Genomic DNA, 26,685 nt, shown 5'->3' with positions numbered 1-26,685 from the left:
GAGACGATGGGTCGGGTGCAGCAAGTTCAACGCGACGTGGGTAACAGGCGCTACCACGTGAGCCTGCAGGTACGAGACGCGTTGCGGGAGTCGTTGAAGGCGACTGCCTTGTTTCCTCCCGCCACCTGCCCTTGCCCTCCGCTTATGTCCTGCTGAACACCCGGAACGACGCCACTTTTACTGGACCCATCTGAGGAATAGACTCGCTTAGAGCAACAAACCACAGCGGAAAGATGGCCGCAGACCTCTCGGCGCTGCTGAACGCGTCCAAGGCGTTGACATCCCACCTCTCACGTCCTGACTTGCCCTCTGTGAATCTTTCATTGGACCAAATTGAGGCCCAATCACGACGACTTGTTTCAAGGCAGCCAGGGACATCCGCAGACACAAGCCGCGCGTAAGTCCCTACTCGACATTCGTGCATCTGGCGCCGGCTATATGTAACGCTGCGCGCATTGTTCGACAGGAACTACCTACTCGCGCAAGCACATGTCGATGCATCTGCACTGTCGAACTCGATTGCGCACCTCAACACCCAGAGTACTTTCTCTCCGCTCCAAGCCCTCCAGGATACCGACGTAGCGGGCTACCTCCGCCATGCACACGAACAGAATTTGATCTCCACCATCGAGGAGGGCAGGAGAGAGACGCAGGAGGAGTTCTACCGCGTACTTGAGGATAGAAGCAGACGCGATTGGGAGGCACGTAAGAAACGCGTGTTCGAGCAGCTTGGTGCGCGAGTAGGCGGGGAGAATAGGGCAGTTGCGGAGCTTAAGAAGAGCACACACGGGAAGAGTTTGCTGTCGGTGAGTGTCCTTTCGTATACCCCTTCGAATACATCCAGTATCGATAGCTCTGCTGCCTGAACCTGTTCTGAATGTATCACTGTTCACCCACAGACAAGCGTCGGCCCCAGTCCTAATCTGCAGATGCAGAGCAAGATGATGGCATATGACCGCGTCGTCGCTGAACTGAACACCGCCAGGCTGCGTGGGACGTCCTTCCCCGTCGTCCACGCCTTTGTTCGGGCAGCCTCCTCTGTAAGCTCCGACGTAAGTTCGATTTCTACCTATCTTCTCCGTCAATCTCTGATGTGCATCGACCATAATGCGAATCAGCCACAAACTCTTCAAACCGCCCAAAATTTCCACATTCTCTCAAAAATCACAGGAGAGCCACCCTCGCTGCCTCCAGTCTCACACGCGGGGGCGCACATACTCAACGCGCCCCTCATGGAGCGCAAGTTCGCGCGGGCGCATCTTGGTGACCCAGAGTCCCGCGACGCCATCGAGCTCCGGAGGCAGATCGCCAAAGGCGCACGCGAGGCGCTCGAAGAGCAGTACATGGACGTCCTTGAGCGCACGCTCCAGGCGCGCGCAACAGAAGCACGTCTGGGGGGAGACCCGAGCGTCGCGAATAAGATCCGTGCATACGTCCTTGTGCGGCACTACCGTGGAGGCCAGTGGGACGACCGGATCGATATCGTAGCCGGGCAGCCGCTGTGGGCGAAGCTGTTCTATTTGGTGAGGACGGGAAATGCGGAGGCTGCGCTGGAAGAAGCGACAAAGTTCCAGAGCGCGATCGAGCATCGCGAGTCGAACTTCTTGAGCCACTTCCGTGCGTGGGTGGAGTCCCCGGACAGGCGGTGAGCTCTACTGCTGCTGATATACGGCGTCCTCACTGGGGCTAACGACTTGTAGGCTGCCCAAACCGCACCGCGACCAGCTGCACGCGGCGTACAACGCGCACATGCTGCATTCGTCCTCTGCGGACCCGTTCAAGCTCGCGCTCTATAAGCTCATGGGCAAGATCGATCCTGCACGCCGGAGCGTGCCGCAGGTGACAGTTACCACCGAAGACTGGCTATGGTTCCAGCTTGCGATGGTGGATGAGGATGAGTTTGGCGGGCTTCGGGGGCTGGCGGAGGTGCTGCTCAGCTATGGAGAGCGCCATTTCGATGGAGTCCCTGGTCAGAAGGGCTCGAAGAGAGGCGTCTGGGCAGGAGTGTTGCTCATGTGCGGCCAGTTCGAACGGGTAAGCTATTCATCCCCAATTGACCCAACAGTGCGAGACGTCTGACAGGGGTGGTAGGCAGTTGCCGCGTTGTGGGATCACCCCGAGACGGAAGTCGAGGCGGTCCACCTTGCCATCGCACTGGCGTACCACGGTCTTCTGCGCGTACCCTCGAGAGCCGAGACTTCGGACGTCACGCCTCGTAAGTCTGGACTCAGCATCGATGCCTTCGTATAGACTGATTCCCTTCGCAGTGACGCTTTCTCCCGTATCGTCACCTGCACTCAGCCTGTCGACCCTCATCTGGCGATATGTTCGCCAGTTCGTGAAGATGGATGCGCGTGAGGCATTGCAGTACGTGTACTGTGTATGCCTCAGCTCCGACCAGCCAGGCGGCGTCGGCAAAGAGCAAGTTGAGAACGCTTGGGAACTCGTCCGCCGCATCATTGTGCTCGCCAACACCGGTGCAGCATGGGAGGAGCTAGTCGGTGGCTTCAGGCCAGATGGCACGCGTTTCGTACGTCCTCTGTCAATCTTCCTGTATGCGAGCACACGAGTCTCAACCCTCACTCCACAGCCCGGCGCAATCGAGCAAAGCGCTCCGCTCCTCAAGCTTGAGGACTCGCGGGAGTACAACGAGCACATCCTCATTCGCGCCGCCAAGTCATCCGAGGAGGCAGACCGGATCCCCGAAGCTATCAAGCTCTACAACCTCGCGGGCGACTACGCGACCGTCATCGGCGTGCTTGCGCACGCCCTCGGCAACACGATCGCCCAGCCGAGCATAGACGAGAAGGCACGCGCGATCGAGCGGACCGCGGCGGATATCTTGAGGCACTACGAGCGGACGAACAGGGCTGTGGGCAAGGAGCGCGATGCCGTCGTTAGGCTGCTCAGAGTGAGGGAGGCGATGGACGCGAAGGATGCGGGGAGGGTGGAGACAGCGCTCGAGGTGCGCTCCGTTCCCTTGGGTTTCACCCAGCAGTGTGGTTGTCTGACAATAATCCTACACTTACAGCTTATGGAGTCGACGGACCTCATACCCATGGATGCGGACGTCGCGAAGATCACGAAGCGTGCAGAGGAGTTCCGCGAGCTGCCGGACGCGCTGCAGCGCAACCTTCAAACCTTCCTTACGCTCACGATGGACATCCTCGCGGCAGTCCACCAAAAGGTCAAGAACTCGTCGCTGCCCGACGTCCTTCGCCAATCGGTGTGTCTCGTTTGTCTTTCGTCTGTCGGCTAGCGCTGATCTGTATGTGCTTCAATGATACTCATGCCGTGCTTACTTCTATGTAGACTCTGGCTTCGCTGCGCAAAAAATCGAGGTCTCTCATCATCTTCGCCGGAAACCTCAAGTACAGGATGTCGCCGGACGTCTATTCGTATCTCGCACGGTTGGACGTGGAGATTGCTTTGTAATAGCCGCTACTCTCATGTATTGTATCACGACATTCATGCCTTCGAGAGAAGGGTTTCGCTTCTTGTGACTGCCGCATAGCCTACCAATTGCTGGCCACGTGAAGTGGCCAGGTCTGTCTAGCAGTATGTCCTGATTCGTGTGGAGGTCGTTAGCTCGGACGGCTGCGTGTTTCAAGACGTGAGGTAGGTCTCAGGAGACCTCCGGTACCTTAGGTTATGTCTGCGAGGCTGAATGGGCTGAGGTCCGTCTTGAGCTCAGATGGGAAACTCATAACACTGGAGGCATGCAATCATGATAAGGCGACATGTATACCGGAGGTGACAATAGCGCGCGTTGTCGAGCTAGTATGATGCAGGCATTAGTTCAGGGACGGTGAAGGCGAGAAGATATGAGGTGTTTGGTCCACATTGTACCCTATAACACATGATGCACGTGTAGCAAGGACTCTTCACTGGGAGGGGCATATGAGAATCCGAGAGGGTTTACTTACTGCAGCATTGATTGTAACAATACGATACGGAGTGCTCACATTTTCGCCATTTGTCTCATAATCGCTATCTAATGCGAACGGAAGAAGATCGATTCATAGTACTAACCGGACTACAATGAAACACTAACGAGGCCTATATTTGCCTACTTCGGTACTAAAATATCTCCCCCTGCACTCACCTGACATATTACATAGTAAGACGAAACATGACCCCACCTACAAATGCCCCACGGACGTCAGTGAGCAACAGCTTAGTTGAAGACGCACCTCATAGTCTGTGCAGCCACATTGCCAAGGCCCAGCGTACGCTTTACAGCAATGATCTGTCAGCCTCCCACTACCATACTGCGTTAGGTGAGGACTCACCATGCGGAGGCTCAGCCTTGCAATGCGACGCATCCACTCCGCACAGTCCGAGTCGTCCATCCTTGACAGACGACTTGACCGGAAAGGCGTTGGCTCGCCTACCTTCCCCTGCCGTCAGTGTTTTGCGGCAGGGGTGACGAGCCCGAGTAGGATGCGGCGCGAACGTCGAATGCCAACAGGTGGGCTGACCATCGACGGGGCGGCTGACACCTCGATGCGCATAGCCTAAGGCTGTAACGGTGATGACGTGGGTACGATTCGGCCCATGTGGAGGGGACAGGGAGCGTACATTGTTGCGTATCAGCCATAAGGAGTCTGCAAGCGCAAGACTCGCCCAATAGGATTGGGGCAGCGGTCTGCGTGCCACTACCATGAGTGGCGGACCATGCACGATATAAGGAAGGACGTACCAAGGATCGCTGGGCACCGCCGACGTGGACTGGGAGCTGAAATTCAGTATGAGGGAAGATGTTAGACACGGAATGCGACGTACAGCGTCGTGAGGAGGTGCCCGTAGACTGATGTTGTCCTCACCAGGAGAAGCGGTGAGAACAAACCCAATTTTACATCTCTCGCAGCAGAGCGTACAGCCAGCGACCCAACATCAAGAGGCTGATGCGAGTCGCCGGCGCACCTAGAGCATTGAGAGAAGTAAGAGAAGACGGAAGTTCTAAGGACAGAGAGGTGAGGACAGGAGGAGGGTTCTTATAGGCCAGGAGGATAGAGGCTGGCGGTGATCGATGGCGATCGGTTCGGCTTCGGGGGACTAAGTGGTCAGCCGAGTTAGGTCATGGCTCGCTCAGCCAGAGCTCCTTATCTCGGGTCAAAACGGTCAACTGTGATGGTGGGTGTCTGGGTGGCAGCAGCTGTTTCAATGAATTAATGCGGGGTGATCATAAGTGCATGTGACTCCATTCCACACTACATACCGTTAACCCAAGTCGGCATTGTTTGTCGACCCAGCGATGATGAGACTTGCTGCCGATAGGATGTAACCCAGGCATATTGGGACGCACCCGAACCACCAGGAAGAGCACGCAGAGCCGAACGTGACATGGCTCTTCACGCCACGATCACGATCGCTGAGTGCGTCCGTACTCGGCTCAGCTTGGGAAGCGAACAAGAGGTCAGCCATCATCGGCTCTGGATCGCTTGACGCCACCTCTTCTCGGTTTCACTGGTAGAGAAGTTAGCTAGAAGAACGGGAAGCGGGGGTGAAAAAGGTCGATCGTCGCCGCACTTGTCCAGCTGACACCAAGTACTGGAGCCCTGATCGCCAGCAGTGACTGAAAGAAATGAACCTCTGTGCGACGCTCTCCATTATGGCAGCCGACGCGTTTTCGCCTTGGGTTGTCTCTAGGTTGTGGGATGCTTGGTCGACAGGTTCAAGACGCGATAGCTCAGAAAAGCCCTGGAAGCGGCAAACATCCGCTCATGACGCCCCCGGAGATGTCAAGCAAAACATGACCTTCAATGTGCTTCGGTGCCGATCTTGCACTGCATCTGGGACCCTATACATCAGGACAACCTAGCAAGGCGAAAATTCCAGCCAGTGCCGACCTTATATTAAAGCTTGGTTACGCTGGTGATCCTGGCCAAAGCCTGGTAAGTCATATGCCGCGATCCTTACGACGATTTGACCAACCTAGACCTCTGACTACCGTCAGTTTTCTTAGGCCGTCGGTCTGCCTTCAATTCCGCCCAGTTCAGGACATGGTCGACGATGGAAGACTTGGCGACTAGAGGCAGACGAAGCAACTTAGTAATCGCCCACATTCCTGCACACCATGGACATACCCTTCTCCATAAAGACTTCCGAAAGTCTCGGCTCCGACCCAAACTTGCTCGCGGGCAGCGTCAGCGTCTCCTTCGCCTGCGAGTCGAACGTCGGGTTCTCCACCAGCGCATTCACAATTTCACAAATATCCACATGTGGTTCTTGATCTGCGCCGGCCTCGCCGCCGCCGCGGCCATGTTCTTCGCGACCGCAGTAACGAGATGTTCCGTGATCTGGTCCGCGATGTGGTTCACGTGCGTCCCGCCCTTGGACGTCGAGATCAGATTTACGAACGATACCTGCTGGAACGCCCCGTCTGACGCTGCGCACGCGACCTCCCATCGCCCCCCAGCCAGCGACTCGTGTATGACGCATGTCTCGAGTTGCGCCGCTCCGTCTGTGTCATTCGCCGCGGCCTCGGCGGAGGATTTCACGAACAGCTCGACGTACTCCTTAAAGTTCTTGATCTTCAGCTGTTCCTCGTTGAGGAACACTTTCACGTCCTTGACCGTGCCCGCCAAGTCGTACACGCGCTTCTCCAGGAGCGAGGCGGCGTCATCGTCGATGGACTTCATCCCACATCGTTTCAGGTCGGACTTGAACGTGACGCGCGTGTACTCCTCCCCACGCTCGTTCTTCGTGATCTTCGCCTTGCCCACCTTGTTCATGTTCTCCGTCCACGTCTGCACGTACTTCTGGCTCGTGATCTTGTCCACCGTCTCCACAGTGAACTCGGTCGAGTATATGTTCGCCAGCGTCGCTCCGTCACCATTGCGACCACCTGTGAGCTTCTTCCCTTTGCCGTCATCTTCGGATGAGGAGAGGTGGCCGAAGATGAGTTCGGGGATGTAGATCGTTTCCTCCGAGTGTATCTCGATTGGAATACCTCTTCCGTTGTTGCACACCGAGATCATATTGTTCTCAATGTCTATCGTCACCTTGATGATGACCATGCTCGGGTCGTTGATCTGAATCCAAAGTGAGCGCCAAAGGGGCGCGAGACGGGAACGACATTCACGCTCACCTTATGAACCGCCGCGTTGACGAGGATCTCGTCTACAATTTTGAAGAACTCGAGGACGTACTTGACCTCCCTGTAAACCACGCGTTTGTGGTGAGAGTCCCACGTCCACACAGTGGCAGTGGTCGTCTCCACGCTTCAAATATACGAGGTGTCGGGTCGCTTGGGGATATGCTCCATTTGCGAGAGCTACAAGCGATGGTTACGGCGCATGTAACGAGTTTGCATAAGCGTAACACACTTTGGTGGACATCTCTGTTGCGCTCTTCTTTTTGTTGGTCCCTTTCAATGCGGGCGCGGGCGAAGACGGACCCGCGGCAGAAGCAATGCCATCGTCCTAGTCGTCCGCCTCCGTATCGGCATTTGTAGCTGTCTTCTGCGCAGGAGCCTCATTCGTACTAGCCATCATGGTTAGTAATGAAGTCGTCGGACTCAGAGCCCAATATATCGAGATCAAAGCGCTCCTCGGAGCCACTGATCGTGCTGGAGGTCGACCACTAAAGGTCTACCACCGCAGTGTAGCAGTGAACCAGTAAGCAGAGGGTCCAGCGAAGAGGTGTCGAGTCGCGATCGGCAAACGCGTTCGCGCGATCTGCCCTCACCGCATCCAGCACGTGACACAGACGCCTATGACACCAGGCAGACTGCTGCCCTGATCCTACTGGGCGAGCCTTGTGCTTGCAGATGTCCTTATGGCTGATCCGCAATCACGTACGCTCGCTCCATATCCCCTCTACCTATCGGAATTTTAGTACCGACTTCGTCTCCGTCGCAGCACACTATGCGCACCGAGGTGTCAGCCGCCCCGTCGATGGTTAGCCCACTGGTGGCAATCGACGTTCGCGCCTCGTCCTACTCGGGCTCGTAGTCACCCCTGCCGCTAATACTGACGGCAGGAGAAGGCATGCGATCCAACGCCTTTGTGGTCAAATCGTCTGTCAGGAATGGACGACTCGGACTGTGCGCAGTAGACACGTCGCATTGCAAGGCTGAGTCTCAGACTAGTGAGTCTCAACATGTCGATACCTACTTTGCTGAGAAACTGAATCAGTACCGTATAGCGTGCTCCGGTAGTCCCTGGACCTTATCGACCGTCATGTTGAATCCAGGTGCGTGTTCGACGAGATGTGTTTGCGGGAGTCAAGGACAGAACCTGTGCTGTGCTTCGTGTGACCATTCTTCAGGCCTAGAGCCGACCATGGAACTGTGTCACATACAGTGAGTGATTTGTGCCCGACACTCTGCAGTGATGGGCTCAGTCCGGTAGCCACCTGGTGCATCAACGCGAAGGGCGACGATGGAGATCGATTGGAGATAGTGGCTCGTACCAGACTTGTTGTATCACCCCGTGCTCACGATTTCAGAACGATGATTCCGCTTATATCTACAGACCAGTCAGATTGTTTAGTCACCACACAACTGTAGCATTGGACAAATGACCTTGCGCCAAATGAATATAGATTGTAGGACACTCTGTCACATTGGTCAGACCTTCGGAACAACAGTCATGCATGATGATCACGAATGGATATCTGTTGGTGGCATCCAAAACACATCCGTCTGTCTGCTTCCCCTCATCTTCGCTCCCCTCGCCAACCTCATGTCTGAGCAGGCCCCACACCTCCCGTCGGATGGCAGTGCAGTAGACATGGCGGACCATTCGCGTCGATAGTCCCGAAAACGCACAGCTCGTGTACATACCGCCCCATGCGGCCATGATCTACATCGTATGCGCGCGTGCACGTGGTATTTTGGAAAGCTAGCACTGCATTCAGCGACACATCTCGGTGATGGTGTAGCAGCCTACCTGAGGTGAGTCCTCTGTGGGCACAGGAGAGGTCGCTACAGGCACGGGGGGTGTAGCACCGCTGTCCTGCCAAAACTGCCGGTCATCCTGGGCTGTTGGATCATAAAACAGAGTTTCAGAGGTAGTCTTGTACTTGCAAACAATAACACATTCGAGAAATCACTCACACATTGAGGAACTCATCACAAGCCCGCCTGAACTCATGAACGTCGGAAAGCTCCCTTGTATATGCGCCCACCACCAATTTCGCCAAACTTCCCAGTCATAGATGCTGTCTGTTACTTGCCATCGCGCGGAGGGCTCACTGATGACTTCGTCTACGCTCGGTGGTGCCGCAGTGTTACGCGGCACCTCCTCCAGAGCATGGCCGATTGTGCTGAGAATGTCTGCAGATCTCTGTCGAGTGAACAGGGATGCCAAGCGTGGCTGGAGACGAACAACTTGAATGGGGACATCAGCCCTCCATAGTTTGAGCATTGTCGCCACACTGCCGGGGGCCGCTCTGTCTGTCAAAAACTCCGGATACACCCAAATCTCTAAATCCTCGAGCGCCGAGCAGGGGCTCAAGTCGATCCCCTTCGTCATATACATGGCGAGTTGTATTGACGCGTGGGTATTAGTGTCGGAGCTGCACATCGCATTCATTTCAACAAGTGAGATTGCTACACCTGGTATAGTCATTCTCATCTTGGCATCGTGAATGAAGGGCATGTCGACTGACAACTGCCTGAGACCAGTCCCACACGCCGATACCAATGTATTGACGCAGCGTGTGTCGGCGTTCTGTGGGGAGCACTGGCATGGGGATGTTACAAGCGTGCAATGGAATAGTACCATAGAGCACATACCCAAAACAGGAGGTTTGGTGGAAAAATGCGCAGCAGGAGCACGGCTCTTATCGGTCCGCGCTGCGTAATATGCTGGGAGAGGACCAAGCGTAACACACAGTACTATGATAGGTTCGCAGAAGCATTCCCGACGAGGGTATTGGGTTTACATATACACATATACAGCATCTTCTGTGACCTCCTTCTCCAACGCAAGACACGCCCTGCAGCTTTGAAAGGGAGTGAACCATTCTCACAAAATCACTGAAGCAATAGAATGTAACCCATTCCATATGTAGGCGAGTGATTGTTGTGAATGGAGAGGGGAGGAGAGAGAAGCGACAATGAAGGGGAAGGTACTGTAGAGGCTTTCCAGTTCCCGATTGGGACGCTCGAGGATACCAGGTCTCTTCTCCGCCAACGCGTCTTGTACGTAGCATATTGAGCCTTGGAAGCTTCCCGCAGAAGGTAGCAGGAAAGGGTGAGAGAGGACCTACTGTGGTGTGCAGGGTACGTCCCACAAGGATCACTTCGTGGACGTAGTCCCTCAGATGAGGCCCGTGTCGAGAACAGCCGCAATCTTATGAAGTGCTGCTATGTCATGGAGGATAACGGAGACGAATAGCCTCATTTGGGAGCGGACCCGCCAGTCTTTGCACTCCAGAGCGCATCGACGCAAGGCGGAAACATATTCAACTTGCTCTGAGACATTGAAAGCAGAATATAGCTGGTCGATGATGTTCTCGCAGACGTCGACGGGAATGTGCCTGGAGATGGGAGGGGGAGGAGGGAGGATGACGTCCATTGTGGGCGGCTGAGTGAGACTACAGCAGTGGACGGAACGGTCGAGGGAATCAGGATCCTAAGAACCGAATGGATCCCTGTTCTTATCTCTCCTACCATCTGACGCCAACACCGGGTGCTCTTCTCCAGAAACGATCTGTGAGACTTATAAGCCATGGTCTTTGCATACTCATCTGTGTAAGACGGACATCTGCGGAAGCCAAGGACAGGACCTTGACTGCGTGTGGCCGTCCTTCACAGCATTCAGCGCTGTTGGGTATTCTGCGCATACGGCCAAGTTGGTTCGTCATATGTGATCATCTGACTGCGAATGGTGACCGGCCAGCAGCAAAAAATATCAAGTGTGCAAGGCAACGACTTGATGGCCACATACACATGAAGCGAAACATATACAGCATGTAGCCGGACATAGAACCCTACCTATCTCATGCGTCTGGACATGAGGCCTCGAGGAATACTCCGGTATGGTTGCAATATCTATATTGCGTATCACGACACCCTCACGAACCTGAGACAACAGTTCCACTTTACTGTCGGTCCGCCAGGACGAACAGACGGGTAGTCACTTGATCCGACCATTCCGCACAACAACGAGCGAACCTCTCACCTACAAATGTTCTTACCGTCGTCGCATCATATGTATACAACAAGCATCCGTCATGCGAGATAGAGCAAGCACTCACTGTATCACATGTGTCGGAACTTGTGAACACCAATCATCCACGAGAAGTGTAAGCATGGATGGGTGGCAATACATTCAGCAAACAGACACCTACAGGAAGATGGCACAACAGCCAGAGCATCTATCCGTTCAAGCAGCGCGAGCCATCACCTCTGCGCTGGAAGCATGTCCTCGTCATCGTCCTCCTCGCCTTCCTCGAGGCCATCTTCAATCTGGTCAGCTGCGTATTCTTCAGCAGCACCATTTTGAGGTGCCGATTCGTTACGGCGACACTACGAGGGGACAATGATGTCAGTTCACGAGCTGAGAGGATGTGTCCAGTTTAACGTACGTGGTAGACCGCTGTCCAGTATCCGCTCCAGTACATGGCCGTCATCGCGTTCGAGAACGCCTCGTCCTGGCTTACGATAGCTGCTTCCGCACCACTACCCAACGTAGCGGCGTTGATGGCTGGGACGCTCAGCGAGGGCCCCGCGGGCGCGAGGGATGGGTCGTGCGTCGGCACAAAAGTGTCGAAGTTGAGAGGGCTCGAATCGGCCGCTTCGGTTCTTCCGTTCATTTCTGCTTCTACAGCGATGCCGTTCGTCTTACTGGGCGCCGCTTTTAACTTGCCCTTTGAGGTCTTCTCGGGAGGGACGTTGTACCAGCTGCTGACGAGGGGTTGAGTAACTATCCAGCGGAGGATGTGAGAGTAAGACGTACAGAGGCGATTTCTTGACCGGCTCCTGCTTCCAACTCTTTCCAGGCCCGTGAAACGCCTACAAACCCCATCAAAACGTCAGTCCGGTCATACAACATATCACTTCGCATCGCTGGCCCAAGGGAGAGAATCGCACCTCATACTCAGCAGCGGCACTGTTCCACGCATCGATCAACGCCGAGTCGTCCCAGATCTCATCATGCGACAGCTCGCGGCTCTCCTCTTCCTCATCCCATTCCTCTTCTTCTTCCCCTCTCACCTCAGTCTGCCTGGGCGCGTCGTCATAGCTCATCTGCATCCCCTGGTTTCCTGGGTCGTCCCAATGCTGCACGGGTTGCCCAACACGACCGTTAGCAGCGCCTCTTTGCCGTTGGTTAGGGCCAGTCTTGCGCTTCTTCGCGGGGGGCTGAGGGTTTGAAGAGTTCGCTTGGTGTTTTGGGTTTGGTGGTGGGGGAGGTAACGCTGGCTGAGGGGTCGTTATGTCGTCATAAGAGATTATAGGGCGCATGAACGGAGTAGTGCGAGTAGTAGAGGAGGGGAAAAACGAGAAAATAGATGGACGTGGGCTAGGGCTGGTAGGGGTACACGAGCAAGCTGTGAGCCACGTGCCAACGGGTTGGCGTGCGACATCGGATCGGCACGCCAGGTCGACACCGTTACTTACATGGTGCTTCAAAGCTTCAAGTTACTTAGACTCCGAGTCCCACCGTTGCGTAGTGCACTGCGCACCCATCTCGCCACACCAAGTTCGATTCGACTCAATCGGTCTCCGCTGGTAAGCCAACCTGCCAAGCATGTCGCCTTGTGATGAGTCGCAAGGGGCCGTTCTCCTTCTCAACCGTAGGTTGCGGTCTCATACCAAACGCCGTCCGCATGCCACCATATATTCTATCTCTTGTACTCACAAGTTAACACTGGCTTTTATGAATATTGCAATAACGGCATTGTATCATCTGCGGTGGGACTTGACATAATCATTCACCCTGATGTATCATACGCCCCTCTGAACAACAGGAAACGCATGGAGTCCCTCCGCCCGAATCGTCCACGTTCGCGAAGATACAAAACGTCGGTGATGTCCGCCAAATGACCAACGTATCTCGCCTACTTCGCACGAGGCGAGAGTCATTTGTCACCGAGGTCGTCTCAATGGGAAGGAAGCCGGCACCGCAGCTGCGTCGAGGCCTGTGCTTCCTCGCATGTCTGGTGAAGCGAAGGCGCCAACGTGTCCGCACGTTGTCCTCGGCCATCTTGCTGCACTACCTTGCGTACGTTTCCCACGGGTCCATGAGCCTTGCTCACTAGGCTTGTCATCTTGAATCTGCCACGTAGCTCCAGGATAATCGGAACGAGTTGCTCAATATGGCATCAGCTAGTCTTGTTAGGGTCCGGGAATGCTACAAAATCTTCCTTGGCTCGCTCAACAGTGAGATGAAGAATCTCGAGTACGTATACCAAATTTGTGTCAATGTCCAAGGCCGCTGAGTGTAAGGTTTCTGTGTAGTGAGCACAGTGTGCGTCTCCTAGTCGCTTCGATGTGCCGAGGTTCAATCCTTCTGACTTTGTCTGATTTAGCTCGCATCTCTATGTGACGACCTACGTGGGACTCTCAAGTATCTCAGTGAGGAAATCAATGCGAGACGGAGTCCTTCGTATCTCTCTGCCCGTCGAGCTCCTTGCTTGTATCCTCGAGGAACTCTTGTTCACGAGGTCGGACGAACTTCCGCATGCGTTCAACTTATTTTGCAAGCCGTCGTTCAAGGACAGCACCGCGTTGATCAACTATCTCCCAAACATATCGCCGTCTCCGTGTCGTCGCTTGTTCGCGGCCGATCTGGAGGGCCCATATCACCTCGGGGGCGCTTCGGGCTCCGTGCAATATGCCTCTTCCGGTCCTCGCGCTCTGTCTCTCTCTCAAATTGTGGCATCATCGAAGACACTGATCGTTGATTCGGGCAGGAATGTCAACGTTTTCAGCCTGTACGATGCAGCCGCAAGCTCTCGACTTCAAGGAGTCCACCTGTTACGAACCCATTCCTCCCCCGTCGACGCGTTCGAGGGGATGATGGCGTCACCTGTCCTTCGTCCACGATTCAAAGCGTTATCCTTGGGGTATAACAATGACCACATGTGGCGCGAGCGTACCTTTACTCTAGACCACAGGCAGTACCCGGCACTCGAACACCTCTGCCTGGAGGGCGTCCCGATCCGCCTGCCGGACCCGACTCTTTGGCAACCGATCTCGTCTCTCACTCGCCTCGTGATAGTTCCGAGCAGGTCTGGTTCTATTCATGCCCATATCCACTCTCTCATCCATACATGTCCCAACCTGAGAAATTTCGTACTGTCAAACGTTCCCCGCATGTCAACTCTGCTGGGGTGCCTGTACCGCTGCCAGAATCCGTGCCTGTCCGCCGAGTTATCCTGCATGACACGAACCTCTCGCTCTTCCCTCCTCATCACCACGCCGTGGCGCTCCAAGTGATTCACGACCACATACCATTTGCAGGTTTTCGCTATGGCCATCTGCTAAGAGATAGACTACAAGGACGACCTACCCACTTGCAAGTTGCAGTGTCCCCAGACACCACGGCGAACAGCGGGGGTTTGGAGTTCTCCGTCACTGTCGCCACCCCTGGCAATGCCGTTCGAGGAGGGTCCAATGTTACCCTGCTCGGCAAGTCGCACCACGACCAGCCCGACATCTGGCTGAACCATCTGCTTTCGGACGAGGTGGCGGATTTGTCAACTGTACGTGAGGCATGTGCTGGTGAACGCCGCTGCGCCGTTCACCGCCCTCGTAGCACCGTTCATTTCGAGCGCCACGACTGCCCTCCGCCGGCTCCCCGCTTTGGAGACCGTTGTTCTCGTCACGATCGACCATCCCAGCAACGGACCCGGGAACGCGTATTGGCCCGACCTCTTCCGTCCTACCGGACACCAAGGACGTCGACTTCTTCACCGTCCACCTCAAGACGCTCCGCATGGTGTACTACCACGCGTGTCGGCCGCCCGTGTACCCGTTCAGCCGGGACAACATCAAGGTGGGATTTCGGCGCATGCTCGAGCAGCTGGCCCCGGGGGCATATCGGTACCTCGAGCATCTCATCGTGCAGTTATCGCCGGGATTCGAGATTGAGGACGCGGAGACCGTGGTAGGCGAGCTCAAGGCATACTTCCTGGGGATCGATCTAGATGTGTAGTCATATGTTGTGAAACATCCGTTCATGTGCTCTCTACGACAGAAATTGTCCGGGTGGATTAGGCGCACGGTTATGCCTACCCCACGCCAACCTGCAGGCCGGCGTCAGCTCCTATGGTTTGTCAAAGTGATAAGTCTATCGCGGAAGTCGAAACGAGCCCTTTATGGGAGTATGGGCCGTGTCGTCCGAGAGCAGTACCCACGCCGATGGTCACCGTAATTCCTGATCATCGCAGGACGCTGCACCTGTACCTACAGCAAGCTGCAGCGCCAATCGCTGCCCGTCGTCATCACCGTCCGATGTCGAGCGGGATATACGTCCGCTTGTCGAGCATCGATATGTACCGAAGGTGGTCCAAGTGCTTGTTCTCGACCTCGAGGCCTGCGGCGTGTCTGAGAGCTCGACAAATGCGGGCGTATCAACCCAGCGCCATCTGCCTCGCAATCTCCGTCCAGATCAGTACGCTGATATGTGCCGGAGCACGAGCACAGGCCGTCTGGACAAAGGCGGCAGGAGACACAGGACTCGCTGCACGCAGCGCCCGCGCGTCCCACACGGACAGCCGCACGCAAGCACTTGGGCAGAGGACCCGCGGCAGCGGAAGCTCCTCAGGCATACTACGTGCTCTCCGCCTCCATGATGAAAGCCGCTCTCATATCCGCTTCTTGTGATTGAGTCGTTGCGCCGGCCTGTGAATGAAGGTGTAGAATTCGGGATTCAGATACACGATGCACTTGCACGGCCTGGTGAGGCTGCTAAGCTTCGTTTGGCACTTGACCGTACAGCATTGCGCCCTTCTCTCGCGGGACTTGTTCTGTAGTCCCGTGGGAGGTGGACGTCTCCAGCATTTGTGAATCGTGCTATGTCTCCTCAAGCAAGCAGCGTCCTAGGTGCTGTAAGTGGTTTGCTCCTGGACAGTGGACGAGCTCATCTCTAATCGCTCAACAGGGATCTGCTTCCGCCACCGCACGCGTTGTGGCGGCGAGCCACCGAGCTCAAAGCAGACGGCCACTGATGCCACGACATTATTGCCCCCATCTCCGCGTCCGCGCACGATCCCGATCCAGCACGCGCCAGTGCCACGAAACGATCGGACGCATCGGGAAAGGCCATCTCGCATCCCTCCGCCCACCAACCTGCAACGGGCGCTGATCTCGCCTCTCGCCTCCCGACTGCCCCTGACCGAGCTTGGCCGACACGACGGATCCCGCGGGGGCGCGCAGCGTCGGGAGGGGCCGACTTCATATCACGCGCGGATCATGCTGCCACGCGCGTGCGTCGCGTCGTCCCCGGTCCCTGGGCAACCGAGCTTGTCGCCGATACCCGACGTCGGCCAGGGCTCGCGTTCGTGCGAGCGGCCAGCGACGCACGCGGATATGCGAGTCGTCTCACGCGCGAGCGAGACGGTTTGCTGCGGGAAGATAGAGCTTCAAGTGTGCTGGTGGCATGGCGGGGCGAGATGCCCTGAGAGGGGAAAGTACGTTACGTACCTTGCAAGGTTCGAAACTCGAACCTCCTGGACAACTCAATCACGCCTAATCAATCCTTGATATCGAACGGCCATCGAAGTTCAAACTGCACCGTCAGATAGCCCGTGCGACATCTCGGCATCTTGCCATTCAGAGCACGAACAGCCGCAGCTGTATGCGCGCGGGGAAAGTGTACAACCCAGTCCGTACACGGTACCGCAAAGCACGGACGGCACGGAACATCCACAGGGCACATGGCAATACGTACTGCAGCAAAAGGCCTGCAGTCCTCGAGAACCGCGGCGCAATTGCCGGGTATATGCTTATACCTTGTATAGCCCCTACGTCGGCGACGGCGTTGGGCCCTCCGGAAGCAGAGTCGGAATGGCGGAATGGAGCCGGTAGCCTGCGGAGGACCAAGTACGCTCACCAATTTTCCTCGCTATTGGAGCTACTTATTAGCAGGCAGCGTAAAACATCGCGCGAGAAAAGAAAGACCAGGTTGAGGCAAGCTTGGCCGTCGTAAAGCATGTACATAGCTATACACGGCGGCGCCATACACCACCCGATCGATGCCTTGCGGATCGGAACCCGCCATGCCACACGCGAGCGGCGGCACCGAGAGCGTTCCGTAGGACCCGTCCGCCGTCAAGTCAAGTCAAGTACACCCCTCCGTGCAACTCGCGTCCACACGCTGGGCGCCGTCGAAGCTGGGCTGAGGGCACGACGCCTTCTCGCATGGCTCCCCGCGCGTCTCTCTTGAGTGGCTACACCACGTATCCGGAAATCTTGTCATCTGGAGACGTCTGCAGGAAGATCCGGCTCTTCGTTAGGATCGATGGCCAGGCTCCCCGCTTCTGCGCTCGTGTTGGACGTGCATGTGTCGATGTCCTTGGAGATCCTGGAATCTTGGAAGGTTCCTATATCTGGATCGATAGCCATAGCCATCGACATCGACATCTAACCGTACAAATGTACATGTCGTTGTCGATGTGCGATCGGGTCACTTCGCCCGGGCTTCGATGGGAGGAGATCCTTCCGCACATCTGCATCTGTATTCAAACACTACTGAGTACGGCGTACATGCGCGGAAGCCGGTCCGTGCTCAGACGTACGCGCATACGCTGAGTAGGCCTTGGTAATGAGCGTGCCATGACGTGTCGACGACGAAGTGAGCACGGACATATGTCCGCCCTCACGCCAGGCCTGCCGATCGGGCGGAAATGAAGCGCAGCCTCGCCCCGACCACAAGAGAAGTCGAAGCCGAAGCTCCAGTTGCGTCGCCCAGCATGTCGGTCGATCGTGCACATATCGGTCCGCGCACAAGTTCGCGCCCAGACGAGATGCATAGAAAGAGATCAGATTATGGCATAGGATCACAATAGTACACGTACTGTACGACAGTAGAGACCGAGCACTATTATAACAGGGATGGCATACGGTAGCAAACAGGCGTCTACAGTCACGAGAGCCGTTGCACGGTCGAGACGGGAAGGGGAGATACGCGGGCGCAAGGAGTGCGCGAGGAGAACTTCGAGCTTGGTCAAATTATAGCTAGTGAGTCCAAGGCGTCGAGAGCGATGTAGGCAGCGAGGACGGAGGAATCAGATGATCGGGGAGAAGGGGCAAGGAGATAAGTGAAGGAGTATAAACAGCGATAAGGGTAACGACAAGGCAGGTATATCGACAGTAGAAAGTACAGAGCAGCGCATGACGAGCTATCGGGTCGAGAATAATGATAATACACAGCATACACGCACAAACAGACAGTCACAGACGGTCGACAGACAGCAGGCAGTGGAACCAATTACAGAGTGAAGCAAGCAAGGACAGCCTACCCACCTCAGCCGGAACACCCGACTCAAAAGGTGGAGAGTGTGAAGGGGCCTCCAGGAGAGCGCGGCTCCATCTCGCGGGGGCGACGGAGCTGGAAGTCTGTCAAAGTCGTCCCATCAGTTGCTGGCAGGAGCTCCGAGTCGGAGACGACGACTGACCTCCGTTCCTGATTATCGGGTTGGCGCGACGGATCCTACGCTCCTCTTCTTCGCGCTCAAGCTCCAGCTCATACGCAGCCTTGCACCCGGGAATGCGCTTCGCGACATACTCTGGCACCTGCTTCGGCTCCCAGCGTCCACCACCAGTGGCTTTGCAGATTTTGCTAGCACGCCTGAGCGGGTAAGAGTCGAGCTCACCAAGGGACAGCTCAGAGTCGACGATGAGAACACCGTTCGACTGCGGGATGGGAGTGTTGGATCGCAGGGGCGAAGTGGGGATGCGAGGAGAGGTATGGGTGCGACGGAGAGCCGGACGCGGAGTGATGGAGTTGATGGGGGCACCCTCGGGCGGGGTGTCCACAGAGGAAGACACGGAAGAAGGACCGGAGCTCGTCTCCGCGCTGCGAACGAGCGCGATAGGGCTGGCCTTGGACATCACCGGAGAGCGGGGAGTCTTGCAGCCATGGATCTGGTCGAAGCAGTCGTTGCAAACACGACACTCGAGGACAGGAGAGATGGGGGAATCGTAGACCTGAATGGGCACGTTCCTGGGCGGGTGGAGGAATTCGAGCTTGGAAGCGTCCAGGAGGGTGGTAGTCCTGTTGGAACAGTCACCACAGAAGACACCGCCACACTTCCTGCAGTGCTGGAATAGGCAAGATACGGTGAGTACGGAACATCTGTCACCGACGAAGAGAGATGTTCTCACATGTCTGCGCTCCCAGATGGAGAAGGGCCTCCGGCACATGAAGGTATCGCAATGGGCGGCCTGAGAATCGGGCTGTGCGCGAAGACGAACATGTCAGTCACGTGAATGTTGAGAATGCAGCATGGGTGGTTGAGGAATGGAACGCACCTTCCAGAGACGCTTGGAGAGGAGAACGGCGAGATGCTCGTTCTGCCTAGGGCGGGGCATGGAACCCGAGGCCTCGGTCAAGCACGAAGGCTCAGAGTTGCATGAGCGGGAGTCGAACGAGGAGCTGACGGAGGAGACGCCGAGGGAGGGGGCGGCGTCTGTGGCACGCGAAGGAAGGTGAGTACGCGGACGCGTCAAGGCACGCGAGGACAAGGTGAACGAACCCTCGGACATGACGCTCGCGGTGTCGTCGTGGGGGGTGGCGCGGTGAAGAGAACTGAGACGAGTGACCAGGGCTGATGCGAGCGCCATCGTGCGAGTGAATGATGAGGAGGGCGGGAGGGGTGCGGGGGAGTGACAAGAATCGGGAGGAGGGATGGGGAGAGAGCCTCAGCAACGGAGGTGTCGCGAGGCGTGGCGGGGAGGAGACCGGATCGTTAAATAGAGCAAGACAGCGGACGCGACCAGGGAACGCGCGGCGTCTGGTCCTGCAGCCCGGCCTCCACCTGCCATATCCAAATAAGCTTTGAATCGCTGTTTCATCGCAACTTGCCGCCCTCGGCCCATCCATCGGACTATCTCATCGGCGCCTGATTTCGTTTCCCCGAGCCCTGTTCTCCACAAAGCCCCCGCCGTTTCCCGGCCGCCTGTGCCACCCAGTCCCATCCCCGTGTTTTGCCCATCCACGACATCTAATCCATCTCGGGAAGCGCTGCGTTCTGTTGACCACCCCAGGTGCGCGCGCAGACGGCAGGATGCTATATCAGCCATCTGCCACGTAGCCGCCGAATCCGTCGCACAGATAGATGTATGGTTGCGCTCAGGCAGGGGCTGCGAGGACTCGAGCACGCTGCACGCCTCGCGCCCCGTCGCGAGGGCTCGTGGCCCGGCTGGGCCGACGCGTGTGGTGCAACGGGGCGAGAGCACCATGTGCAAAATATGGCTCCGCCCGGTACATTTTCGCGATCTGGCAGCAGCCGAGCAACGCACCATCGCTGCGCTTGCCTGATCGGGGCCGTCTGCGCCCCTGGCTCCCACGATCCCAGAGCCCTACCTGCTCTCACGTCAAGCCACCCGCCATGCGTGCCCGGCTGGGAGAGGCACACGCCTTACTGGGCTCCCTCGGAAGCCACGCCGCGCGCAACGACAGCAGAGCACAGAGCGTCCTTCCCTTTCCGTCGTAGATCCTCCCGAGCTTGTGCCAAAGCCACCGAGCTACGGTGCGGGGCGATGGAGGGCGTGCGGTCCGCCGTGGAGAGCGTACGTCGACCCACCACCGAAAGGCGATGTCACCCGGCTTTCCACAGCGAACGTCCGCCCGCCTCTTGCGTCGCAGCGCCTTTCTTGGCTTCTACGGCACTCCAACGACCGCTCGTCGTTTTCTCCTCGGACGTCTTTGGCACACCGACGCTCCAGCTTCACTGTTTTGCCCAACGCCCGCGGTCGTCCGGTCGATCGACGCCGGACGATGTATGTACGGGCCTGTGTTATTTACCTAGCCGATTCACCCTCGCGGCCGCCTCTCCTGTATGCCCTCTGCCGGCCCCCGCTTGTCGCTACCCTCCGATGTTGGTTCAATGGTTGCCCACTAGAGCTATGCGCGTACACCTCGTGTCATTATAGGGTCGACCAATCGACCGTGCATACCGTTATGTTTTGACGGAACTTTGTCGTTCCTTTCGTTACTCTACGCTCTGACCCTGCGCGTGTGTATTTGTGAGGTAAGCGCGAGGTAATATAACAAAGGGGCTGCTGTTTGTAGTCTCCGGTCGGAAATACATCCTCCTCGTGCGGGAGAGCGCGACGTGTTTCCTGCACCACCCGTGGCAAACAAGCCCAAGAGAAGAAGACATGTGCACCCTGCAGGAGAGATCTGAGACCCCCGGCGTCATCGAGCCACACCATCAGCCATCAATTAGGCGTTCAGTGCCCATAGGCCCACCAATCGCGACGGCCGCGCCATCCGAGATCCCAAGCAAGCCTGCCGCGTTGGCGACTCGCGCACTGCCAGGCGACAACGAGACAACGCTGCATGTCCACTAGCGTTCCATGTGCCCTCTAGATTACCGGCCGCGTCCAAGGCCGCCACCATGCTCGCGCCCCGGCATCCCACACTAGCGCGGGAAAGCTTACGGCGCGCCCGCCAGCCAATGGCGGCCCACGCTCGGCCGCGGGGCGTCCGTTCGCGGACATGTCCGCCGTCCCTAGTCTAGAAGGCGTCGTGGCGCCCGCCGACGGCCATCATACGTCCCCGAGGCCAATCAGACCACGTCTCAAGCCGTCTTGTCGCCTTCGGTCCGCGGACGCTTGCGTTCGAAGAGCGGGAATCGAAGGAAGGCTGCTCGGCGTTGGGTGTGTTTGGGAGACGCCATACTGAACGCCCGGGTTGGACAACAGTCTTGTGCCATTAATTGGTTGGAGCAATGATCATCAGCCCCACAGCTTCTTCTCGTCTTTTGAAGAACTGTGGGTTCGGGGGCACACTACTATCTGTACTCCAGCAGTCGGAGTTCTGGGGCATTGTTAAAACAGCGCTGAAGGAGGAGCCAGGCTGCGGTCAGGATATACGTATCTGCACATTTGGTGCAACAAACTCGCGGCTCCATTGAGTAGCCACTCCTATCGTCAGGCAAATAGCACACGACCCCCCAGCGCCACGTAGAAAGCGTCCGAAGGCGAACACGAGACCTTCCTTGGGCTGCACGCCTCGAGGGGACCAATCGAGAGTCCATAAGGCTACATTCGGTATGTCCGTCCTCGGCGGGGGCGAACGACATTGACAGTGACACCCCGGGCACCTGCGAGCGCTCCCCGACACAGTAGCAGCACTTGCTACCACGTCTCTAGCGGTTGTTACCGTAAACTAAACGCTTTAGCTTGGGATAATGGTCACCGAACCTGTCAACCGTCGCACTACGGCAATCCATTTACCAAAGCTCACGGTAAAGCGCGGTACTAGTGCTACTAGTAATGCGAGCTCCCCGTCCGCGACGCTTTTACGCTTTCGCTCCCCTCAGACGTCCCGGCGGCACGCCCTGTCCAACGTCCAATGTCCATCCACAGCGCCAAGGGTCTCAGGGCTCGTGCCCATGCTCGCACCGGCTCAAGTGTGAATGTATGTACATAAAGAACACCAAAGCCTGGAAGCCCCAGCAAGCGAGCGCGCGCCCGTCCGGAGCTTTGGTCTGCATCTACGCGAACGGCGATACGGCGGGGGACGCGCCTGCTAGAGAGCCCGAGTGTACGTACAGGCTTTGTCCATAGAAGACCGTCTCGCTGCCGTTGGCGGAGCCCAGGGGCTCGTGGCCGCGCTGCGCCGTCAAGCTTGAGGAGAGTGTTACGCACGTACGGATTATTGCCTCCGAGCCCCGTCGAGCTTCCCTAGTGGCGTGTTCGTTAGATCGTAGGTCCCGACATTGCCGGAGATACCGCACATAGCACCAGAACGCGAGCACGAGCATCGATTGGTGTCGCCGGAGGGTCGAGGACCGCTACTACGCCCTAGCACGCGCGCACCTCCCCGCATGCCACCAGCGCAAGAATAGGAGGTTGAGAGAACTCAAGACCAAGAATGGCAGCCTTGTTACGTCTACAGACACCGGCGTCGCGAGTAACACACATTTCTCCGGGACATACCTCCGAAGCCGTACGCGATCTCAGACATCATGTACCAACGACCACCCACGGAGGGCCGCTGCACAGCGATTGGCCCTAGCCCAAAGCCAGCGGATCCCCATAACCTCTTCGTAACTCGCGCACCCCATGCTCAGAGCTTTTCTGGGCAAGCGAGCGAACGGCCGCGCGACCAATCGCTTGCGTCGCGGTGTACGTGAATCCGTGATAGGCCGCCGCGCACCACGGGCCCTAATAGGCTTGCGAGTTACGTTAACGGAGCGTCGGCGTGGGTGCGCCGAGCAGCCCTGGATGTTCCCTGCGATGCGTACATAGGAACGTGTACGGCCCTGGTACGGGCACGACCCCAAGCGAACGAGCCAAGCCCCGAGTTCCCCAGCAACACGTCACACTCCCAGCCAGGCGCGCTCGAGCACGGCGAGCAGCATGGTCCGCTCGACTTCCCCCATTACCATCGTGCCAGCTGTCTGCGTCTGCATGCGCTCGTGCCGATCATCCTCTGTGCGTTCACTACCGTTACCGTGGCCGTGGGTTTCCGCGTCCTGAGTGACGTCCCGGTCTGCAGCCGGATCCTCGTGAAATGGAGTGTCCAGAGTTTCCTTCCCGTCGGCGCTCGGTCCAGAGGCCAAGTCCGGAAAGGCAGCAACGGTAGAAGGCCGTGTGCGCCGGAGGAGGTCTGCCAGCGCGGCGTATACCGCTTGCTCGGCCACCGTGTCCGTCGGCTCAGGCCGCGGAGTCGAGCTCGAGTATGAGGCCGCCGCCGTCTGAGCCGGAGACAGAGCCGCCGCTGAACAAGGCAAGAGCCGATTGAGAGCAGCACAGAGGTACCACGCCGCGTCCTTCCTCGCCAGCCACGTCATGCGCTCCCGCGTCTTGTCGTCAAGTGCGTCCGCGCGCAGATCGTCGTCTCCCGTAGCAGCAGCAGCCCCAGCAGTAGCACCAGCGGCAGCAGCAGCAACCCGCGCCAATCGATCCTGATTCCAGAAGCCAGCGCGCGGCGTGCTCGTGAACTCCAACCCAAACCCAGACGACGCACCGGACGCACGTCGGACAGCCTCCTCGCACACGGGACCGCGTCCGCCGCCCGAGCTTCCCCCCACGCGAGTTTCGCCGAGGTTTCCCGCCGCGCGCGCCAGGGCGCCCAGCGAGCGTGGTGTCCCGTACGCCCATCCTGTCGCGCTCGCCCGTGATTGCGATTGCGGGAGAGGCAGCTGATCGGGGGAGGAGGGGCCAACCGCGGCCGTGCCTGGTCGCGTAGGATCCTCGCTCGTACCGCTGCCGCCCCCGAGCCCATGTGCATACGCATACGCAGAGCCGGGCAGGAGGGCGAGAAGGAGGTCGCGCGGAAGCGAATGGCGTGCTTCCCTCCCGCTGCTCGGGCGTGTGTTTCCGATAGTATTACAGGTGTTTCCCAGGGCGGCGTCGCTGCTGCTGCTGCTGCGCGCGTCCGGGGTCGTTGCCAGCTCCGCATCGCGTCCATGTGAATACGCGCATGAAAGAGGGGCGTACATCCTCTCCAGCTCGCGCACACACACGAGCGCAAGGAGCCTTTTGACCGCGCACACGCCCGAAATAGCGTGCGCCCCCAGGTCCGTGGCCGACTCCCGGTTTGGGTTTGGGTTGGAGGTTCCATTCCCGCCCCTCCTTCCATGCGCGAGATTCGTACCCGCACCGGCAGCCGCAGCCGAAGAACCGCGTGCGATAGCGACGCTCTGAGCTTCGAGCGCGGAGAGAGTCTTGTCGAGGAGGTCGAGGATCGTCGGGCGGAGGTCCGTCCCCCCGCGCGCTATCGCAGCAGGGAGCCGAGAGAGCGGAGAGTTTCCGCCATAGCTTACTCGAGAGCTAGAGTTCGACTTGGACTGAGGCCGTAGACAAGCAGAAAGGAAGCTCCCCGAGACCGGCGCGAACGCCAGGACGAGAGGGTTCAGGACGAGCGCATATACCCAGCCTAGCACCTCGTCCACAGCGCTGGCGGTCTTGGCTGCAGCTTTGCCTTTCTTCGCGTGTGCCGAGAGGGACGAGAAGACGGCGGGTATGAGCCGGTGCAGAGTCGAGTCGACTAGGCTGAGCGCCGCCAACGGATGCCGGACACCAGAAGCTGCAGCACTACTGCCCGTAGACACAGACGCAAACCCAGATTCATGCCGAAACCTAGAGCCTGCGCCAGAGCTAGCACCAGCACTAGAACCCAGACGTGAACGAGACACATCCGTAGAGCAAGCAGCGACGCAACCGTCCAGCAACGTTCCCAGCGCACCCAGCGCACGAAGGGTGGTCTTGAGCAGGAGTTCTATAGGTACCGCCTGGGCACCCTGCGCGAGCACGTCGGCCATCATGTCAAACGCCTCCAGGTCGGTCAGGACGGCGGGTGCGGTCGCGACGTCCGACGCCGACGGCGGTCCCGCTGTGGTGGGTTTGAGATAAGGTGTCGTCAGCACGCGTGCGCCATTCATAGAATGCGAGAAGGACGGCGAGTCCATGCGCAGAGATAAGTCGAATGAATGCTCGGTCTTCGATGCCACAATCGCTGCAGTCACAACTCCACACTCGACACCCAGACCGCGAGAACACACGGAGGCCCGGCGCGAGGGCGCCAGGCAATAGGCAATAAGGTGCAGCTACAAACTCTCCGCGCGACCGCGGGAGCAGAGAAGCGTGCGTGCAGACGTCGTCATAAGTCTAAATCGCGCTAATGACCGCAACCGCGGTCGCACACGCGTCGCGAACACGACATATGTGGGGACCGCAGCCCAAACATATCATATCGCATCCGTGCGACACGACGTCCGGAAAATTCGGCTGCCTCTGGGAATGACCATTGACAGCCGTTACGGAAACAGGAGGCACTAAAATTGGCCTCCGGGCGCAGGCTGGTTGAACACCGAAGCTACGTACGTGGACGATGGACGCCGGTTCTAGCATTGGACAGCATTGGTCCGAGGTCTACTTCCTCCGAATGCATACCGCTCGGTATGTCTCCGAGGAGATGAGACCTGGGGATATACGACGGCGCGTTGTATGATGATACTCCATCTCCATCTCCGCTGTGCCCACTGCACTGGTGATGCAGATAAGCCACACCAGAGACGCAGATGGGAAAGCAGCGCACGCACGCACGGTACAAATGTGAGAGAACGAACCGCGTCCAGTCCAACTCAGCGACGACATCACGCTTCTCGCACCTAGGACGGAATAGGATGCGTAGACGCGCAGCGGATGCTGATGGTCATGGTGGTGGCGGTAATGAGTAGGTACCGTCAGCCGAAGGCCGAGCGCGGAAGGCTAACTGATGCATATGAGGCAGAGCGTCCGGCGTCCCTCGCCGTTGCAGGACTGCGATTGCCCCTCCTGGAGGGGGACGATCTCCCGCTCATCATCTGCAACGCTCGCGGCGCGGAGCAGGGCGGGATGGGACGATCATTCGACGCGACGATCCATGCTACCCCCATGCTGCTGCATACGGAGCTCTCGTCCGCCCGGACGTGTCTCGGAACGACGGGTATTCCATTAGACTCCTTTCGCACATGGTTTGAAACTGCTTATTCTAGCTCCTCATTGGTAGAGAGTAACGAAGCAACTGGCGGAAAGACTCTAGAGGAGATGAGGACAGATCCGTCAAC

General features: G+C 57.7%; 6 protein-coding genes across 6 annotated transcripts; 1 reads left to right on the top strand and 5 right to left on the bottom strand.

Moving 5' to 3' along the window:
* Nucleotides 1–230: 230 nt before the first annotated feature.
* DICSQDRAFT_109589 (nucleoporin-interacting protein NIC96) lies at nucleotides 231–3,493 on the top strand (the record flags this gene model as incomplete). The annotated part of the gene is made up of 10 exons (XM_007368355.1): nucleotides 231–397; nucleotides 467–806; nucleotides 900–1,052; nucleotides 1,119–1,645; nucleotides 1,701–2,034; nucleotides 2,092–2,215; nucleotides 2,268–2,530; nucleotides 2,591–2,965; nucleotides 3,032–3,226; nucleotides 3,313–3,493. 10 exons carry the CDS (start codon nucleotides 234–236, stop codon nucleotides 3,433–3,435), a joined length of 2,598 nt encoding a protein of 865 aa, XP_007368417.1. The 3' UTR covers nucleotides 3,436–3,493.
* Nucleotides 3,494–5,918: 2,425 nt separating this feature from the next.
* DICSQDRAFT_128647 (uncharacterized protein) lies at nucleotides 5,919–7,343 on the bottom strand (the record flags this gene model as incomplete). The annotated part of the gene is made up of 6 exons (XM_007368354.1): nucleotides 5,919–6,031; nucleotides 6,090–6,186; nucleotides 6,213–7,037; nucleotides 7,094–7,163; nucleotides 7,239–7,279; nucleotides 7,332–7,343. 6 exons carry the CDS (start codon nucleotides 7,341–7,343, stop codon nucleotides 5,919–5,921), a joined length of 1,158 nt encoding a protein of 385 aa, XP_007368416.1.
* Nucleotides 7,344–11,356: 4,013 nt separating this feature from the next.
* Nucleotides 11,357–12,418, bottom strand: DICSQDRAFT_148846 (uncharacterized protein; the record flags this gene model as incomplete). Its single annotated transcript, XM_007368353.1, has 4 exons — nucleotides 11,357–11,482; nucleotides 11,542–11,857; nucleotides 11,913–11,968; nucleotides 12,047–12,418. The coding sequence occupies 4 exons, from the start codon at nucleotides 12,416–12,418 to the stop codon at nucleotides 11,357–11,359; spliced, it is 870 nt and encodes a 289-aa protein (XP_007368415.1).
* Nucleotides 12,419–17,101: 4,683 nt separating this feature from the next.
* On the bottom strand, nucleotides 17,102–17,774 carry DICSQDRAFT_156561 (uncharacterized protein). Its single transcript, XM_007368352.1, has one exon. It carries the CDS (start codon nucleotides 17,540–17,542, stop codon nucleotides 17,375–17,377), a length of 168 nt encoding a protein of 55 aa, XP_007368414.1. The 5' UTR covers nucleotides 17,543–17,774; the 3' UTR covers nucleotides 17,102–17,374.
* Nucleotides 17,775–17,934: 160 nt separating this feature from the next.
* On the bottom strand, nucleotides 17,935–19,756 carry DICSQDRAFT_139025 (uncharacterized protein). Its single transcript, XM_007368351.1, has 3 exons — nucleotides 19,433–19,756; nucleotides 19,286–19,357; nucleotides 17,935–19,222 (listed from the first exon to the last, which is right to left on the bottom strand). The coding sequence occupies exons 1-3, from the start codon at nucleotides 19,742–19,744 to the stop codon at nucleotides 18,521–18,523; spliced, it is 1,086 nt and encodes a 361-aa protein (XP_007368413.1). The 5' UTR covers nucleotides 19,745–19,756; the 3' UTR covers nucleotides 17,935–18,520.
* A 3,695-nt stretch (nucleotides 19,757–23,451) lies between these two features.
* Nucleotides 23,452–25,545, bottom strand: DICSQDRAFT_172591 (uncharacterized protein; the record flags this gene model as incomplete). The annotated part of the gene is made up of 1 exon (XM_007368350.1): nucleotides 23,452–25,545. The coding sequence occupies one exon, from the start codon at nucleotides 25,543–25,545 to the stop codon at nucleotides 23,452–23,454; it is 2,094 nt and encodes a 697-aa protein (XP_007368412.1).
* Between the last annotated feature and the right edge of the window lie 1,140 nt (nucleotides 25,546–26,685).

Source organism: Dichomitus squalens (assembly GCF_000275845.1).
Source record: "Dichomitus squalens LYAD-421 SS1 unplaced genomic scaffold DICSQscaffold_35, whole genome shotgun sequence".
Lineage (NCBI taxonomy): Eukaryota > Fungi > Basidiomycota > Agaricomycetes > Polyporales > Polyporaceae > Dichomitus > Dichomitus squalens.
The sequence above is the reverse complement of the archived record's forward strand: the minus strand, read 5'-3'. Positions and strand labels throughout refer to the sequence as shown.

Bases quoted from the DNA above. Each gene is read 5' to 3' on its own strand.
- DICSQDRAFT_156561 (XM_007368352.1), bottom strand. From the start codon at position 17,542: ATGTCGATGTCGATGGCTATGGCTATCGATCCAGATATAGGAACCTTC.
- DICSQDRAFT_139025 (XM_007368351.1), bottom strand. From the start codon at position 19,744: ATGGCGCTCGCATCAGCCCTGGTCACTCGTCTCAGTTCTCTTCACCGC. The intron at 19,358-19,432 runs GTGCGTTCCATT...CTTCGCGCACAG, and splicing joins TCTCCAAGCGTCTCTGGAAG to CCCGATTCTCAGGCCGCCCA. The intron at 19,223-19,285 runs GTGAGAACATCT...TGCCTATTCCAG, and splicing joins CCATCTGGGAGCGCAGACAT to CACTGCAGGAAGTGTGGCGG.